The 17,712-nt window shown below is 57.1% G+C and overlaps 1 protein-coding gene and 1 long non-coding RNA gene across 2 annotated transcripts; one reads left to right on the top strand and one right to left on the bottom strand.

The window, feature by feature from the left end:
• Nucleotides 1–35: 35 nt before the first annotated feature.
• ABHD16A (abhydrolase domain containing 16A, phospholipase) lies at nucleotides 36–15,824 on the bottom strand. Its single transcript, XM_066266292.1, has 20 exons — nucleotides 15,640–15,824; nucleotides 14,522–14,578; nucleotides 13,516–13,582; nucleotides 13,185–13,271; nucleotides 9,164–9,249; nucleotides 7,113–7,186; nucleotides 6,860–6,982; nucleotides 4,917–5,031; nucleotides 4,710–4,811; nucleotides 3,922–3,985; nucleotides 3,511–3,560; nucleotides 3,002–3,125; nucleotides 2,499–2,603; nucleotides 2,219–2,282; nucleotides 1,733–1,789; nucleotides 1,544–1,606; nucleotides 1,326–1,402; nucleotides 1,143–1,241; nucleotides 1,000–1,046; nucleotides 36–366 (listed from the first exon to the last, which is right to left on the bottom strand). The coding sequence occupies exons 1-20, from the start codon at nucleotides 15,769–15,771 to the stop codon at nucleotides 283–285; spliced, it is 1,677 nt and encodes a 558-aa protein (XP_066122389.1). The 5' UTR covers nucleotides 15,772–15,824; the 3' UTR covers nucleotides 36–282.
• Nucleotides 3,561–6,852, top strand: LOC136330755 (uncharacterized). Its single transcript, XR_010730371.1, has 4 exons — nucleotides 3,561–3,639; nucleotides 4,111–4,258; nucleotides 4,382–4,513; nucleotides 5,574–6,852. It is a non-coding gene; the product is annotated as an uncharacterized lncRNA (long non-coding RNA).
• Nucleotides 15,825–17,712: the final 1,888 nt, after the last annotated feature.

Raw genomic sequence — 17,712 nt, 5'->3', positions numbered from 1 at the left:
TGGACACTTCAGAAGTCACATCATTAGTCAACCAGTAGAAAAAATACCTTTTTATTAATTATTAGGAAAAGTCCATTCATTTAATGCAGGGTGTGTGTGTGTGTGCACCAGGGAGGTTAAGTACTGCCAGATGGATGGGGGGAAACGTGCAAGAGGAAGTGAAAAGGGGGGTGGTCCCCACTTTCCACAAACTAAACAGCAATGTCAACACAGAATCACAAATAAGGGTCCTTCCTCATGTCTCCTCCCGTCCCATTCTCCAGCATGAGTCCCAGTGTGGTCCTAGAGGTGCCAGGGCATCTGGAAGTTCTGGACCGGGAGCGGGGTACAGTGGGTGGCCTCGAAGTTGTACAGGTGCTTCTGAGCCTAAGGAAAGGGCGGACGGGGTGCAGAGCACTGAAGTGGCTGCCACGGCACCTTCCCGCGTTCTACCCTCCGCCGCCTCCCGGAGCTCTACCCCCTCCACGCCTCCCGGCCCCTACCCTCCACGCCTCTACCCCCTCCACGCCTCCCGCCTCTACCCTCCACGCCTCCCGGCCTCTACCCTCCACACCTCCCGCCTCTACCCCCGCCACGCCTCCCGCCTCTACCCTCCACGCCTCCCCGCCTCTACCCTCCACGCCTCCCCGCCTCTACCCTCCACGCCTCCCGCCTCTACCCTCCACGCCTCCCCCGCCTCTACCCCTTCCACACACCCCCCGCCTCTACCCTCCACACCTCCCTGCCTCTACCCTCCACGCCTCCCGCCTCTACCCTCCACGCCTCCCGCCTCTACCCTCACGCCTCCACACCCTCCACGCCTCCCGCCTCTACCCCCTCCACGCCTCTACCCCCTCCACACCTCTACCCCCTCCACACCTCTACCCCCTCCACGCCTCCCCGCCTCTACCCTCCACACCGACCACCGCTCTACACAAGCTGCTTCCAACCATCCCCAGGTCCCACACGCACCCCCTGGCCACTCAGGCACCCCGTTCTTGCCCCCCCGCCCCGACTCACCAGAAACAAGGCCAGCTGCCGCCTTCCCTCTGCACTCATGTCCTCCCCTGCAGAGAGGAGGCACTCAGCCTGGGCCGTGCACCGGGGCGTCCGTCCCCTCCCCGGGCTCTTCCCACCCCGCTCCTGCCCTGGGCCCTCCTTACCCACGCTCCAGGGGAAGTCCGGCCCATGCTCCGCCTGGTAGGAGCGGAGGACAGACAGACACCAGTCTTCCTCAACCTCCCATCGGCTGTAAATCGAGGCTGGTCAGGGAGAGAGAGGAGGGCCCATGAGCGACCCGGCCTGGCCAGGCCCCTGCCCGAAGGCCGCCCCAGTCGCCCTCTGACCTTCCTCCAGCTGTGAGGAGGCCTCCAGCCACTGCCTCACCACGCGGAGCCCTTCTTCGGCCATCACACGGGGATACCTACAGGGGTCGTGCCGAGGGGGCGGGAGGACCAGGGTCAGAGCTGATTCTCCTTGCTCCGTGTGCCCAGGCCTTCCCTTCCTCCCGGTGCTGGCTGTGTGCCGGCGCACATGTCACCACAGACACAAAGCCTGCTCTCACCGATGCTGCAGGAGCTTGAGCAGGAGGTCATTGCCTCGGTTGGACATGATGTCCTCAGGAACCCTGCGGGTGAGAATGTTCACTGAGGGCACGGAGGGTCTGGATGCTGGGGTCTCAGGTGGGTGGAGGTGGAGAGGTAACTGTCCAGCTCTCAGGGACCCAAGAGGGTGGAGGTCCCCAGGCACTCACGTGGTGGTGATGATCTCGTCCTTGGTTCTGCGGACCAGCAACACAGGACCCTGGTACCTTCAGGGGACGGAGCAGTGGGGAGGGAAAGCTCAGAGGGAGGCAGGGGACAGCTGGCCCCCTCAGTCCCGCGCTGGCTGCATTCTCAGCCCCTGCTACAGCGGAGCCCCAGGGGCTGGCCCTCCGGCCAGGCGTGAGAGCCAGAACGTCTAAGAAAGGGCACGCTGGAAGCCTGGCCCCGCTGTGCCAGGTGGGCATTATGAAGAAACGTGTTAGCTTCACTTGGGAAATCCTAAGAATTAGGTCAAGGGTCCCTGGGGACTGGGAGGGGTTAGGCCATCCAGGGTGGGGCAGGGTCACTTGAGGGATTTGGGGTGGTGTTCACTGACAACGTCAACATGCAGTGTGGCACTTCAGGACCCACCACAGTGCCTGCCACCCAGCAGGGCTCTACAGGTGTGTGTGTGTGGGGGGGGGGCAGGGCGTCACCTGCACAGCTGCTCCGCATTGTTCAGATTGAGGTGCTGTCTCACGGTCCTGGTCACCAGGCCCCCTGGAGTGGGACAACAGTGAAAGGACAGCAGAGACAAAGGCCCTGCCCGACACAAAGGTCCCCGCTGTTCATGGAGAGAGAAAACTAAGGCCCCCAGAAAGGGAGTCTTCCTGCATCTCGACCACAGGGCTTCCCACTCCCCACCCACAGAAAAGGGAACCATGGCTGGTTAGAACAGCTCCTGGTTCCAGACTCCCTTTCTGGGGCTCCACTCACTCCAGCTGTCCGGCATGACCTTCAAGGCCAAGGGCACCAGGTCATCAAAGGAGGCATCCAGGATCACAGCACTGATGTCTGGGTAGGACATGGCGGCCCACGTGGCTGGCACCAGGACAGGGAAGGGTGAGGACAAGGGACTCCTGGCCACCACCCCAATCTTCCTCCACTGACCCTCCAGGCCAACCCCACGCTCCGTGGGAGGTTAGCCCCAGGGCCCCGCCTAGCCCCTCGGGCCCCTCCACCAGGATGTCTGGAGAGGCCGGGGGGGAGAACGCGGACATGCCCTACAGACCATCACAGGGGAGCTTCCCTAGTCTCCCCGGCCCTGGACTCGGTCTGCGTCTGAGCATCGGGCTACGTGTGGAAGATGTGAAGTGTGTGTCAAGGATACCTTCTCCAGACACTCAGAGAGCCCTCCCCCCTCCCGCCTCCGCCCCCATTTCCCACCTCCCCGCGGAGTGCGGGGACCCACCCCCAGTGGGGGAGAAAGGAGGCGGTACCTGTGAAGCCCCCGATCGACCAGGCGTAGATGACGATGTCCTGCGGCTGGAAGCCCAGACGGTGGATGGCGAACTGGACCACCACGTCCATGGCGTTGGCCTCGTTCTGTGGGAACGGCACCCCCTGCAGGAGGAAGGGCAAAGGCCGCAGTTGGTCAGCACCACAGGCCGGCCACGCACCTCGGCCAGCCACACACCTCAGCCGGCCACACACCTCGGCCGGCCACACACCTCGTGTGTGGGGGGGCGCACGACACCCTTCCTGCAGCTACTCTGCAACAAAGGGGTAGAGGGTGGTAGAGGGGCAGCTCTCCCCAGAAACCAGCGTTCACAGTGACAGCCACCACGCCCCCTCCTGCTAACGCCCCACTGAGGAAGGGGGCTCCTCAGTCACAGGTGAGTGGGAACCCCACAGAAAGAGACACCAACTCCCCTAACTCCAGCAGCTGACCAGAGGGACAGAGACCACAGCCGAGGAAAAGGACCGGATTCTGGAGAGAGGGTCTCACCGTGCTTCCAGCAAAGCCCGGATGATTCCAGCCCAGGACTGAGTATCCGGCTGTAACACAGGGGGGAGGGGCTGGGACCTCCTGGCCTACGCCCCAGACCCCAGAGCTCGAACCACCCCCGCACTAGAGGCAAGTAACCTGCGCCTCCCCAGGATGGGGCGGAGACGCCAAACCTCCGAGGCAGCGGAGGGAGAGGCGTGTGATTGTGTGGAGAGGCACACAGCCCAAGGGGAGGGATGCAGGGCTTGCAAAATAAATGAGGGGGGGGGGGCGTGTACTCTTCCCCACAGGTGAGTGCTTCAAACTTCACCCACAGAAAACGGGTCAGGCCTGGGGAAGTCGGATCAGCGTGGGAGGACGGGGATGTTCCATTCCCGGGGCAGGGACGAGAGGGCGGAGCCACGGGCCTACCTTCGAGAGGGGTGGTGATGCAGCCCACCTCGTAGAAGCCCGCGTTCCCCTCACAGCAGATCACCTGCAAGAGGCGGAGGGAAGGAAGGCTAGGGAAGAGCCAAAGGGGACTGAACCCCCCGGGGAAGGCAGGACACCTGTGGGGACCTCAGGGGGAAGAGTGAGGGCCTGTCCCTGTGCTCCCCACAGGGAGCAGAAACAGCTCTTCACAAGGTCCAGGAGGTGAGAAGCAAACGCTGTTAAGCATCCGCTCGGGCCCTCACTGGAAGAAGGCTGTTTGGAGCTGAAATGCTCAACCACCCAGCACAGCGTCCTTTAGCTCTTGGAAGGCCATGAGGTGGATATCTCTCAGGAGTGGGATTTGGGGTATCTTTTCCTTTCTAGTTTTTGGGTCTCTTTTTCCTGACTGTTTCTCTTGGGTGGCGTGGCGATCGCTCTCCCTCTCCTTCTCTGGGCTCAGGTCTTATGACCGGATAAACTAACTGCGGTGCCCCAGCCGAAGCCTAGACTCACAGCGGCTGGGCAGAGCCGTGACTAGAACCCAGCTCCCAAGCCTACGGATGAGTGCTCTTTCCGGGGCTGCTTCCTGGAGGTGGGAGACTCTGGAGTCTGGGCTCAAAGTCTGGCTCTCCCAGCAACTGACCTGGGAACGTGGTCCTGGGCCTGTTTCATCATCTGTAACGGGCGCACGTGAACAGTGCTGGGGGCTGGGATTATCCGCAGCTGTGCTCCCCAGAACCTGACGGCCCGCCCCTCACCCTGCCTGTGGGCTCCCGGCTCCCACTCACCAGCTTCTGTCCCTGGGGCTCCGCTGTCCCCCGCCGGTCCACAAACATGGTGTCGATCTCGTTGCCATCACAGGCCAGCAGCTTGGCCCGGCGCCCGTTGTGCTGAGTGGGGCAGACGCAAGGCCAAGTTAAGGACGGGCAGGGAGCCACGTGCTTTGGGGGCAGAGGGGCTGCCGTGGGGGGCGGGTCCGAGTCGAGGGGCCTCACCTCTTCCACCAGCCGGGCCTGGCCCTGCAGGAGCACGGGCATGAGGGCCTTCTGCAGCAGGTACACAGAGCCCGGGTACAGCATCCGGCGCCCCAGGGTGTGGGCCACCAGGTAGCTGTGGGGAGCACGCAGTTAACAACCCCCAGCCCCAGGGGGACTCCGGGGCGGCTTCACCCTTGACCTTCACAGCGTCCTCTGCCTCTCCGGGCTTAAGCAAATATTGTATGTATGAGACGGGGTTTATCAAACTTTTTTTTTACCGCAACCTTTTTAAGATCCACATTTTATATCGTGGCCCAGTACATATAATTCCGAAAGTTTTACAATACTTTCTATATACAATAAGTAAAGGCAACGTTATTCTCAGGTAGGAATCTGTTCATATATAAATACAACTTAGGAAAAGTCTCCAAATAATACTTGAAAAAAAAATGACGATTTGTAATTCACTAAATTGATTTCAAGATTCACTGAGTGCTGTTCAAACGCAATGAGATCACCGATTCGATTTCCCAGTCAGGACACATACAGAAACCAACAAATGAATGCATCAATGGTGGAACAATAAATCCATGTTACTCTCTCCCCCCCTCTAAAATCAGTAAGTAAAAATTAAATTTTTTAAAATAAATTAAATTTTTTTTCCCTTTATTTCAGGAGAGAAAGAGAGAAAGGCGGGGTTGGGGGGAGCAGGAAGCATCATCTCATATGTGCCTTCTAGTATGTGCCTTAACCGGGCCAGCCTGGGGTTTGGAACCAGCAACCTCAGCATTCCAGGTTGATGCTTTATCCACTGCGCCACCACAGGTCAGGCTTAAAAATAACTGGGTCTGATGCTTGAATGAATTGAGCTATCCTCAGTGCCTGAGGCCAACGCTTGAACCAATCGAGCCACAGAGGGAGGGGAAGAGGGAGAGAAGGCGGAGAGGGAGAGGAAGAGAAGCAGATGATCACTTCTCCTGTGTGCCCTGATCAGGGATTGAACCTGGGATGTCCTTATGCTGGGCTGATGCTCTATCCACTGAACCAACTGGCCAGGGCCAATTAAAAAAATCTTAAAAAAAATAATAAATGAAAACTCACTAATGGGTCGATATGGGCAGTTTGAAGGACACCAACATACTGCAAACTGCACAGTTCTGCTTGCCCTGGCTGTTTTGTTTAATGTCTGATGTCTGTCACGTAGGGAATGTCCCGAGGCTGATGCAGAACAGGGACTTAATAAACATTTACTGAACAAGTGAACTCAGACAGATCGGCTGGCAGGTGCGGCTTCCTGACAAAGACAATTACCCAGTGCCAGTTAACCGCAAAGGCTCTGTCCCCAGACAACACTCTGTGACCCCTTCCAGCATCCCCCTCGCAACCCACCTCTGGCTTGCCCCCTGACCAGTCAGCACACCGTCAATAACCAGTCAGTAGCCGACCGCCGAGTCCGCCCGCCCCTGGTCTAGATCCTGCCTCCCAGCCCACAGCAACAGAAGACCCCACAGCACCTGCTGGCGTGCGACCTCCACCACATCAGGGCCACAACTGCCGTCTCCTGGGCTTTACCGCGTGCTCTCAGGTCCCCAGGCAAGACCGTGCCCTACGTGTCCCCCAGTGTCACGTCACCACCTGTGAGGCAGGTCATTCACGCTCCTGGCGGGACGACCCCGGAGCAGAGGGGCCAGGACAGGGACCGCGCAGCCGCTGGACCCTGCGCCCGCCAAGGCTCTGTGCTCCCTCCTCACTCTTCCCTCTCGGCTTCATCAGAAGAGCGGCTGTGTCACTGCTGACCCTTCCTGCACCCCTGGGACACTCTGGACCCCACCCAGCCTCTTCTTCACCCGCGAACGTGGGTAAACAGGACGTTGCCACAGAGGACACACAGCACACGGTGCTGGGCCCAGTATGGGGGCACCCAGGCCCAGAGCCCCGCCCCGGGTCCCCGCGTTTCCCACCTGGTGATCTGACAAGGCAGCTTCTTGACCCGGTTGAGGAGGGTGTCCGCGGTCCCCCGGTGCAGGGGCTCCGGGCGGAGCAGGGCCACGCCCCAACGGGAAGGGCCCCCTCGGGACTCCTTCCTGAGCAGTGGAGAGAAGCAGGGGAGGGAGGGGTCAGGAGCAGCAGGCTGAGCTGGAAGGCCGGCGCTGGGCCCCAGCAGAGATGGGGGCGGGGAACAGGGACCCAGGGAAAGAACCTGGCTGGGCTCACCTGCTGCTGGGCTCCTCCCAGTGGAAGTCAACCGGCCAGCTCCTGAAGTCAAAGTTGTACAAGGCCAGCTGCCTCTGCAGGGGGCGGGGAGAGGTGCGGGTGCAGGGGGGTGAGGAGCCCCGCTGCCCACCCTCATCGGCCCGAGGACTGGCCCTCACACATCTCGGGAGACAAGAGCAAGCCAGCACCCTCCTGGTTTTCACGTGACAAGCTCTGACGTGACCAGGAAAATCCCAGCAAGAGGGAATGTCCTGAGCCTGACCGGCAGTGGCGCGATGGATAGTGTCAACCTGGGACGCTGAGGTTCCAGATTCAAAACCCCGAGGTCGCTGGCTTCCACGCAGGCTCACCAGCTTGAGCATGGTGTCACCAGCTTGACTGTGCAATCATTGACATGACCGCATGGTCACTGGCTCGGCTGGAGCCCCCAATCAAGGCATGTGTGAGAAGCAATCAATGAACAACTAAAGTAACACAACTACAAGTTGATGCTTCTCGTCTCTCTCCCTTCCTGTCTCTCTAAAATCGATCAATCAGTATTAAAAAAAGGAGAGAATGTCCTGAGAGGCACCAGACTGGCCTGTCTGCCCTCTTCCAGATGAGAAAACTGCTTTACCAGAATCTAAGACTGCCGCACCCCCAGGAGGGGGCAGAGGTGCCGGTGTTTCTGAGGGGGGTGGGCTCTGTGGCTGCGGAGGCTCCCTTCCCCACCTGGGTCCTCCCCTGAGCTGTCTCGGAAGCTCAGAGATCCCCCGGGGGTCAAACTGACTGTCCCAAGCTTAGGTGCGCGGGGAGGAGGGAAGTCATGCCCAGAATGGCTCCTACGCACCAGGCCCGCCTCTCCAGCGAAGCCCTCTGACTGTCCACCCCCACGGCCACCTCCCTTGCCCCAGGGGACAGCCATGGGCTGGCACTGCCACCAGAGCTGCCGTGGGGGCCGTCTCACACTCAGCGGTACTCCTTACCCACCCCCGGGACGCCCAACGCTCTATTTTATTTTGAGAGTTGTGTTTTAGTTTCTGTCAGAGAATTTTCTTTTTTTTAACATGTTCAACAGTAACGACTCAAGGGAGCAACAGAAAATGTGCACAAAAACAAAGGGCAAAACGAAACAAAATGAAGAGCAGCACATTTCAGGCAAGCTGTGCTCAGACCTGGACTCGGATTCAGACTGGGTCACGCCCTCCCCAGCTCCCGGGCTCTGTGTGGTCCCGGATGCACACACGAGGGTGACCAGGCCGCCTCGCGGTTGTTGTGTGGATTAGCACAGGCGTGCGCAAACGCTCAGCGCGGTGGAGCACGGTGACGGGCTCCCTCACTGGTGGTGTGGAGTGACCAGTGACACCACGCCCGCGTCACAGCTCCTAATCCTAGAAAGCCCTCTGTAGCGGGAAAGACCTTCAGAGGGTCCCCAAGCCCCGTCTCAGACACCACACACTCCGCACTGGGTGGACCGGCACAACTCCCAGGACACTGTGCCCTGGCACCACGCTGTGTTCCGGGCAAGAGAGTGGACACACCTGCCCATCTGTTCCCAGCCCCAAGACCAGCAGAGCGCTCAAGGCACACAGTAACAGTAAACACGTACAAGCCTGAGCTCTGTGACAGAGAGAAAACCCCCGAGAAACACTGCAGAACACCCTGGAAAGCTCAGGGGGTAGAGCATCGCCCCGACACACCAAGGCTGCAGGCTCCATTCCCCGTCAGGGCATGTACAAGAATCGGCCAACGAATGCATAATGCATAAATAAGTGGAACAAATCTACGTTTTTCTCTCTCTCTAAAAACTAATTTAAAAATAAAAAAGAATTTCTTTGAAAAAACAAAAACACGTAGAATGTTTCTCCATCGACACAATTCTTGTGCGTGGAGGGCAGAGGGGTGGGGGTCACTCCAGCAGAATATCCCACTAGAAGCGGGGAGAAGGGAGGGTCCGCGAGCGAGCGGGGAGAAGGGACACCCTGCTTGGCGGGCGGCGATCACGGCTCCCCGGGCAGAAGCAGGGCTGGTACCCGGCAGGGCCCTGCCGGCCCTCTGCTGGCACCTCTCACCTTGTTCTCTGCGGACTGGTTCCGATGCGTGGCCTCCAGGATGGCGATGAACTGCCGGTACTGGGGGTTGGTCCAGCGGCCAATGCCTGGGAGGGGGCAGGAAGCAGTCAGGGGAGCTGGGAGGCCAGACGGGCAGCTCTCAGGAAGGGAACGGGGGGGACGGGCAAGGAGAAGGCCCCGGACAGAGACGTGAACGGAACAGCAGCCCAGGGCGGGGGTCTGGGGAATCAGGAGGGTCGGCCGGCCCCTCCCCTCCACGGTCAGCTCGTCTACGGTGTTCCTCCCGCCCCGCTTCTCCAGTTTGTTTCTTCGGAGACTGTGGAGCTCTCAGCCCCCAGAACGCTCCTTCTCCGCAGTCTCAACGGAGACGCCATCCTCAGCCTCTCGGCCGCCTGGCCCAACGCCTGCCGCTCTTTTCTGCACGGTCTGCCCCTGCCACCTGCCCCAGGACTCTTGCTCTGTAACTACTTCCTCCGCCCTCACTTCCGCTGGGCCACTCAGCACTCGCCCTGTCCCTTGGGATTCCTTCTCCCTCTGCTGCCTGGGTCCGTCCTTGTCTCCTCCCAGTCCCTGAACTGCTCCTCCTGTGTGGCCACGCGGCCTCCCTCCCTGACCCAGAGGCGGCCTCCCTCCCTGACCCAGAGCTGTTCTCCGCGCTGAGCTCCCTGAGCCCTGCACCGCCGGGAGCCTCAACTCCCCACGTCCCTCCTTCCCACCACCCAACAGGTGCCACGCACCAGACACTGTTCCCACGCGGGAAAGACAGTAGGAAAGGAGAGGCAAGGGCCCTGCGGCCCTCGGATAGCGGCCACTTTGGTTGGGGCGGGCGACTACAGAAAGACTAGAAACAGTCAACAAGAAAACTTCAGAGAGGGTAAGTGCTGCAAACACAGTAAAACCAGAATGAACTAGAATGCCATGGATTGTTGGGGTGGAGCCCCCAGCGACACTGAGAAAGCAGGATGGTTTGTGTAGCGGCCATGAAGCCCTTTGAGTCAAAAACGTAAACGCACCAAAAAGGCTACCCAGTGTGTACAGTCACTACGTGGTATAGATTCTAAGACATCTTCTCACATTTGAAAACTTTGAAATCAGTATGTATTTTACAACACACAGCAGTTTAGATTTGACGAGATGAGGTATGTACTTCGTAGAAGTTTAAAAATACGCGGGAAAAGAAACACAGCAGAGGACTGTGGTCACTCTGGGGAAAGCGGAGCGTGGGAGGGGAAGGGCCCCAGGGGGACACAGCAGTCACTGTAACGCTGGGTCGCATTTCACCGAAAAGGTGTGTAAAGCAGTATCGCAAAACATAAGCATTTCAGTTATTTTTGATATTTTGTTCTCTTAGCTTTTCTGCTTCTCATCTTTTCCCCAAACTAAAAAGAAATCAAGTTAAAAATTAAGACAAAACTGTGTGGGTGGGGGGCTACTTTTAGATGGGGTGGTCAGAGAAGGCCTCCCTGAGGACAGAGCCCAGCCCTGTGGGACCAGGAGGCAGAAGACTGCGGACAGGAGGTCCCCGCCGTGGGCTGAGCCCAACGGCAGCCATCCAGCTCCGGAAAACCGCTCCCTGCTCCCAGTACCCTCCCCTGGTTCCTTCCACGTGCACCCTCAGGAAACAGTATTTGGTTTGTCTCTCTATTTATGTATTTGTGAGACTATGATATAGATACAGAAAACATGCATTCAGTTTAAAAAAAATGCAGAGCAAACATTCATGTGACTTATCACCCAGGTCAAGAAAGAGAACAAGCCCTGGCCGGTTGGCTCAGTGGTAGAGCGTCGGCCTGGTATGCAGGAGTCCCGGGTTCGATTCCTGGCCAGGGCACACAGGAGAAGCGCCCATCTGTTTCTCCACCCCTCCCCCTCTCCTTCCTCTCTGTCTCTCTCTTCCCCTCCCGCAGCCAAGGCTCCATTGGAGCAAAGTTGGCCCAGGCGCTGAGGATGGCTCCATGGCCTCTGCCTCAGGCGCTAGAATGGCTCTGGTCGCAACAGAGCAACGTCCCAGATGGGCAGAGCATCGCCCCCTGGTGGGCATGCCAGGTGGATCCCGGTCGGGCACATGCGGGAGTTTGTCTGACTGCCTCCCTTAGAGGCAAAGTACCCCTAGAACAATGATGGGCAATCTTTTGAGCATGGTGTGTCAAAATTCACCAAAAAACCAAGCATAACTCGGGTGGTGTGTCACTTTGAGAAAAATGGCCTAACTGGAGGTCCCAGAATTAGACACTCTGTGCCGGAGTTCTACTGTTTTGGCCTACAGACCTCCCGCACAGAGTGTCTACACTACAGCAAATGTTTTATCCTCGGCTACTGCACCTGGCCATGCAGGAGCCGAGGATGAAACGTCCTTCTTGGTATTCAGCCCCGTACTTCTCTGGTATGCGGCTGCATGTGACCGCGTGTCATCGAAAATGGCTACACGTGTCTGTGCCGACACATGTGTCATAGGTTCTCCATTATGGCCCTAGAAGGATCAGGAATCTCTATGTTACTTCCTAGCTCTCAGGTGACGTCTCCAAGGGTGGGTGTCCCAGGGGGATTGAGGGACAAAGCGTGAGGTGGGGCCTGTAGTGGCATGGACAGCCGGGGAAAGATGTGACGTCGACATGAGGGTCAGTGTGTGAAAGGTAGTAAAGCTCAGAAAAATACAAAAAAAAAAAAGAAAGAGAACAGCCTGACCAGACGGTGTCACAGTGGATAGATCGTGGGACTGGGACGGGGAGGACCCAGGTTTAAAACCCTGAGGTCGCCAGCTTATGTGCGGGCTCATCTGGTTAGAGCAAGGTTCACCAACTTGAGCCCAAGGTCGCTGGCTCGAGCAAGGGGTCACTCTGTCTGCTGTAGCCCCAGTCAAGGCACATATGAGAAAGCAATCAGTGAACAATTAAGGAGCTGCAATGGAGAATTGATGCTTCTCATCTCTCTCCCTTCCTGTCTGTCCGTCCCTATCTGTCCCTCTCTGTCTCTGTCACCAGAAAAAAAAAAAGAGAGAGAAAGAAAAGAAAGAGAACAAAGCCATCTCCTACCAGAAGTCCTCCCCATTTTGTCTCCTCCCAGGTAGTCACTCTCCTGACCTTCAAGGTAACAATGTCCATGGTTTCCCTAGTGTTTCCACTTACATCCGCATCCCTTCTGAACTCTTTATAAATGGACACACTGCATCAATTATGTGGCAGTCAGCTTCTTTCACTCAGCAGTACAGTGACTGGCTTCGTCCCATTGCTGAGAGGAGCTCGAGCCTGCTCATTGCGCTGCTCAGCACGCTGCTGCAGGCCTTTACCCCCTAGTGTACTTACCACCCTACTGTCTGTGCCTGTGCAGCTCTTTTCAGTTTAGCATTATTAGAAACACAGAAGTGGCGGCCCTGGCCGGTTGGCTCAGTGGTAGAGCGTCGGTCTGGCGTGCAGAAGTCCTGGGTTCAATTCCTGGCCGGGGCACACAGGAGAAGCGCCCATCTGCTCCTCCACCCCTCCCCCTCTCCTTCCTCTCTGTCTCTCTCTTCCCCTCCCGCAGCTGAGGCTCCACTGGAGCAAAGATGGCCCGGGCGCTGGGGATGGCTCCTTGGCTTCTGCCCCAGGCGCTAGAGTGGCTCTGGTCCCAACAGAGCGATGCCCCGGAGGGGCAGAGCATCGCCCCCTGGTGGGCAGAGCATCGCCCCCTGGTGGGCGTGCCGGGTGGATCCCGGTCCCGCGCATGCGGGAGTCTGTCTGACTGTCTCTCCCCGTTTCCAGCTTCAGAAAAATACAAAAAATAATAATAATAAAAAAAAGAAACAACAAAAAAAAGAAACACGGAAGTGGCTATGTGTGCAACTGCTGCGGAGTATATGCATCTTTTCTACATAACAGCAAAGTTTCTTTTCTGATATTTACGACTCAAGACCTTGAAGGAAAAGACCAGGCCTTGACCGTTCTCAATTATTCTCCTTCAGGGCCCGACACGAAACTGCAGAAGCTACTCTGTAAACATTTACCCAGTGAGGGACAGATGCAAACGGGGCTCCCTGCCCACCTACCTCGGAGGCAGGCCACCCCTGCCAGCAGCAGCAGCAACGTCCCGGCATAGTGTGAGAACGGGACCACTTTGGACAAACTCAAGTAACCTGGGGAGGGAGAGGAACGATGTGAGAAGTGTTCCCCACCCTCCCTCAGACCCTCTTCCCAGTTCCTGGCCCAACGTCCGCCCCACACCCTCTCGCTGGGACAGCCGTGCCCGCTGAAGGAGATGCCTGACATTAGAGGGAAGCCACGCCACCCGTGCAGGTCCCCTTTCCCTCTTCAGGGCGTCAGCCTCTCTGCCAACGACCTGCCCGTTTCCTGTCCCACCACCTCTGAAACCACACTGACCTTTCCTGTATAAGTAGAAGAAGGCGAAGGGGGAGGAGTAATAAGAGATGGACCAGAAGACTGAAGCCTGCAGCAGAGAGACGGGGACAAGCAATCAATACACACACACACACACACACACACACACAGACACACACACACATCGTCTCTGCCACTTCCAGCCACAGGCTCTGAGCAAACTAGATAACCTGAGGGATATCATATGAAGCACCTATTCTGTGCATGACATCATGCACACAGTAGGTGCTCAAGATTTGTTGAAAGGCGCTGTGTCAGACCACAACAGGCTGCTAAAAATAAGTACAAGTTCTGTTTTCTTCCTGTCATCTTCTCTGGATATAATTATTCACATTTAAAAGCCAGTTTTTCTTTCTACTCAAGTTAATCAAGCCTTTTCAATCAGCCCTGCTCAGGACAGCCCCTGGCCTGGTCCCCAAGAGATGCACAGACGTCACCATGGGAATACTGCCAGAGAGAACAGCTGTCCTTGCAGCCAAAGAGGTTAGTTGCCAGGACAGGAGGTCACTGGAGACTGCAGGACTCAGCACCTGCGGATGGTCCCAAGAGTAAACAAATTTTCCTCATGGCTTAGGCTGCCCGGAGAAAGCAGGGCACAAGCCAAAGAGGAGAGCCAAGCCCTGGCCGGGTAGTTCAGTTGGTTAGTGTTGCCCTAATATGCCAAGGTTGCAGGTTCAATCCTCCATCAGGGTACATACAAGAATCAACCAATGAATGCATAAGTAAGTAGAACAACAAGTCAATGTTTCTCTCTCTCTCTCCCCCTTCCTCTCTATTTAAAAAAAAAAAATTAAAAATTAAAATAAACAAGGGGAGTGTCCAGTATACACCATGAGTGACAGTGTACGAGTGTTGGAGAGGTCTGCTGCAGAGCCTGGGCATCCCCACCCTAGGGGCACTGCCTTCTCCCAGGCTGGCGAGGAGGAAGTTCAGAAGGGCAGCCGGGGCTGAAAGGCTGCAGGAGTTCCCGGTGCCAGGGCAGACATACCAGTGCCAGGATGCTGTCGGCATGTTTCTCCAGGGCCCGGGGCTGATAGTACGTGTCCTGCCAAAGCAGATGCTGGCGTTAAGGACCCTGTCCATTGAGAAGTCCTTCCCCTTCCCTCTGGAAGCCCCCGACGTGTGTCCTCTGGGTCTAGCCTCCAAAACTGTCTCTCCTAAGATATCCCTGGCTCTCAAAGAAACACCTCTTCTGCAGCCCTGGGCTTGGACCCTGACTTCCCACCGCAGACCATGAGAACAAACACGGGGTGGTGGTGGAGAGGCACCCGGTTCGGGAATGAAAACCAATAGTGAAAGCGGCACTGGAGGACTTTGGTGCCTTTATTAGAACCTAGTTCCAAATGGGTTGTGGGTGTGTGCCTATGGGGAGAGGCTGGGTTAGGGAAGAAAAGACAGACACCATTACAACGTTCAGGGGGAATAAGAGCATCAGAAATGAAGAGTCGGTTGATTATGGAAAGGAATGTGGCTTGGGGTGGGCATGTGTAGGAGACCAGAAACATAATGTGAGGCTATGGTTAAAAGGAAGAGAATTTAGGGGGGCACAGCCTACCCCCATCCCCAGCTTTCCTGAGTGCAGTGGCCCTGGCTGGGGTCTCCAGAGCAGGCTGGGGGTGGTGGTGGGAGGGGTGAGATGGAGAACAGTGAATAGCTGATATGTTGAAAATGTCATGTTGAAATCCAACACCTACTAGAGGGAAGATAAGACGGAGCCCGGGAGGCACCCAGGGGCCCCGAGTAAGAAAAGGAAATGGAGAGTTTGACAGCCAGACCAGCCAGCTCCGGAATCCGCGCAGGGGCTCCTCTAGGACTTATCAGTCAACAATGGGGGGCTGGCACGAACCACGACAGCCGGGGTCGGCGGGGGGTGCGGATGGGGACCGCGGGAGGGACCACCGAGGAGTGGCAGTCGGGCTGGGAAAGCGGCGGCCGGTCCACAGGCGGGACTTGAACCCGGGCAACGCTCAGGGCGCAGGCTGTGCGCACAGAGGGCACGACAGGCAGGCTCCCCCCGATTTCCACTAATGGGCGCTTCCGCGGAGCGATGGCTGCCAAGGGGTTGGGGCCGTACCATGTTTCGGGCCAGGGGAGAACGCGACTCACCCAGGAGCTGGACGGGTGGGTAGGGACGGAAGCTGGAGCCTCGGAGACGCCGGACGGGGCCCTTTCAGAGTCCTTGTCGCGGTAGATCTTGTAGAGCCGGGGACCGAGGACGCAGCTCAGCAGCTTCGCCATGGCCCCGGCTCGGGCCGCTGCTCTCTCAGCAGCACCGCCCCCTTCCCCCGGCCGGCCCCGCCCCCCCGGCCTCTAGGGCGCTGCGTGCGTGCCCTTGACGTCAGCACGTACCGGCTCCGCCTCCTCGAGCTGGCTCAGGGCGTTTTCCGCGCTTCTGGAGAAGGAGCGAGTGGTTGGAGCTACGGGTGCAGCAATGGTCCGAAATTAGTGGGAGGAGTTGGGAACGCGGAGGGTTAAAAAATGAGCTGGCATGGTCCCGTCGTCACTTTTTTTTTTCTATCCCTTCCTACTGGTAGACACCCGAGATAGACTAGGCAGGAGGCGTAGGATGAGGAGCACTTGACAACAGACCAAAAAAAAGGTTAGGTGCCTGATCTCTGGTGGCGCAGTGGATAAAGCGTCGACCTGGGAACACTGAGGTCCTTGGTTCAAAACCCTGCACTTAAAAAAAACAAAAAGCCCTGGCCGGTTGGCTCAGCGGTAGAGTCGGCCTGGCATGCGGGGGACCCGGGTTCGATTCCCGGCCAGGGCACATAGGAGAAGCGCCCATTTGCTTCTCCACCCCCACCCCCTCCTTCCTCTCTGTCTCTCTCTTCCCCTCCCGCAGCCAAGGCTCCATTGGAGCAAAGATGGCCCGGGCGCGCTGGGGATGGCTCCTTGGCCTCTGCCCCAGGTGCTAGAGTGGCTCTGGTCGAGGCAGAGCATCGCCCCCTGGTGGGCGAGCCGGGTGGATCCCAATCGGGCGCATGCGGGAGTCTGTCTGACTGTCTCTCCCCGTTTCCAGCTTCAGAAAAATACAAAAAAAACCCAAACCAAAACAAAAAAAAAAACCCTGCACTTGTCTGGTCAAGGCATATATGGGAGTTGATGCTTCCTGCTCCTCCCCCCTTTCTCTCTCTCTCCTCTCTAAAATGAATAAATAAAAAAATTAAAAAAAAAAAGGTTAGGTGTCTAGGAATACATCTAAATCAAAGAAATGCAAGATGTATTAAGAAAATGATATCGTTATTGAAAGAATTAACGAGGGCTTGGAGAGTAACACCATGGTGATGAATAGAAAGTCTAAGTCTGGCCTGACCAGGCTCAATGGATAGAGCCTCAGACTGGGATGTGGAGGACCCAGGGTCGAGACCCAGAGGTCGCCAGCTTGAGCACGGGCTCATCTGGTTTGAGCAAAGCTCACCAGCTTGGACCCAAGGGGTTAATCAATCTGCTGAAGGCCGTCGGTCAAGGCATATATGAGAAAGCAATCAATGAACAACTAAGGTGTCACAACGCGCGACGAAAAACTAATGATTGATTCTTCTCATCTCTCCGTTACTGTCTATCTGACTCTCTGTCTCTGTAAAAAAAATAAAAAAAAAAAAAAAAAAAAAAGGAAAAGAAAATCTGAGTCTGGTTTTAAGTTGATTGGATCAACTGAGTTATCTAGGTCAAGGATCCAATCAACTGAGCTATCTGCACCTGGCTTCATAGACAGAGAGGCCCTGGCCTGGCTCAGTGGATAGAGCGTCAGCCCAGCATATGGACACTCTAGTTCGATTCCCAGTGAGGTCACACAGGAGAAGTGACCATCTGCTTCTCTTTCCCTCTCCCTCTCCCTTCTCTCCCTCTTCCCCTTCGGGGAAGCTGGTGGCTTGATTCAAGCATCAGCCCCCAGATGCTGAGGATAGTTTGGTTGGTCCAAGTGTCAGCCTCAGCTGCTAAAAATAGCTCATTGGTTGGAGCATCAGCCCCAGATGGGGTTGCCAGACAGATCCCAGTTGGGGCACATGCAAGAGTCTGTCTCGCCTGACCTGTGGTGGCGCAGTGGATAAAGCGTCGACCTGGAAATGCTGAGGTCGCCGGTTCGAAACCCTGGGCCTACCTGGTCAAGGCACATATGGGAGTTGATGCTTCCAGCTCCTCCCCCCTTCTCTCTCTCTGTCTCTCTCTCCTCTC

Source organism: Saccopteryx bilineata, chromosome 1, assembly GCF_036850765.1.
Source record: "Saccopteryx bilineata isolate mSacBil1 chromosome 1, mSacBil1_pri_phased_curated, whole genome shotgun sequence".
NCBI lineage: Eukaryota > Metazoa > Chordata > Mammalia > Chiroptera > Emballonuridae > Saccopteryx > Saccopteryx bilineata.
The sequence above is the reverse complement of the archived record's forward strand: the minus strand, read 5'-3'. Positions and strand labels throughout refer to the sequence as shown.

Excerpts from the sequence above, each read along its gene's own strand:
- ABHD16A (XM_066266292.1), bottom strand. The coding sequence starts at position 15,771 with ATGGCGAAGCTGCTGAGCTGCGTCCTCGGTCCCCGGCTCTACAAGATC. Across the intron at positions 2,604-3,001 it reads GTCGATCGGGGGCTTCACAG|CCACGTGGGCCGCCATGTCC; the intron begins GTACCGCCTCCT and ends TCCTGGTGCCAG. Across the intron at positions 1,047-1,142 it reads GGACTTCCCCTGGAGCGTGG|GGGAGGACATGAGTGCAGAG; the intron begins GTAAGGAGGGCC and ends TCCTCTCTGCAG.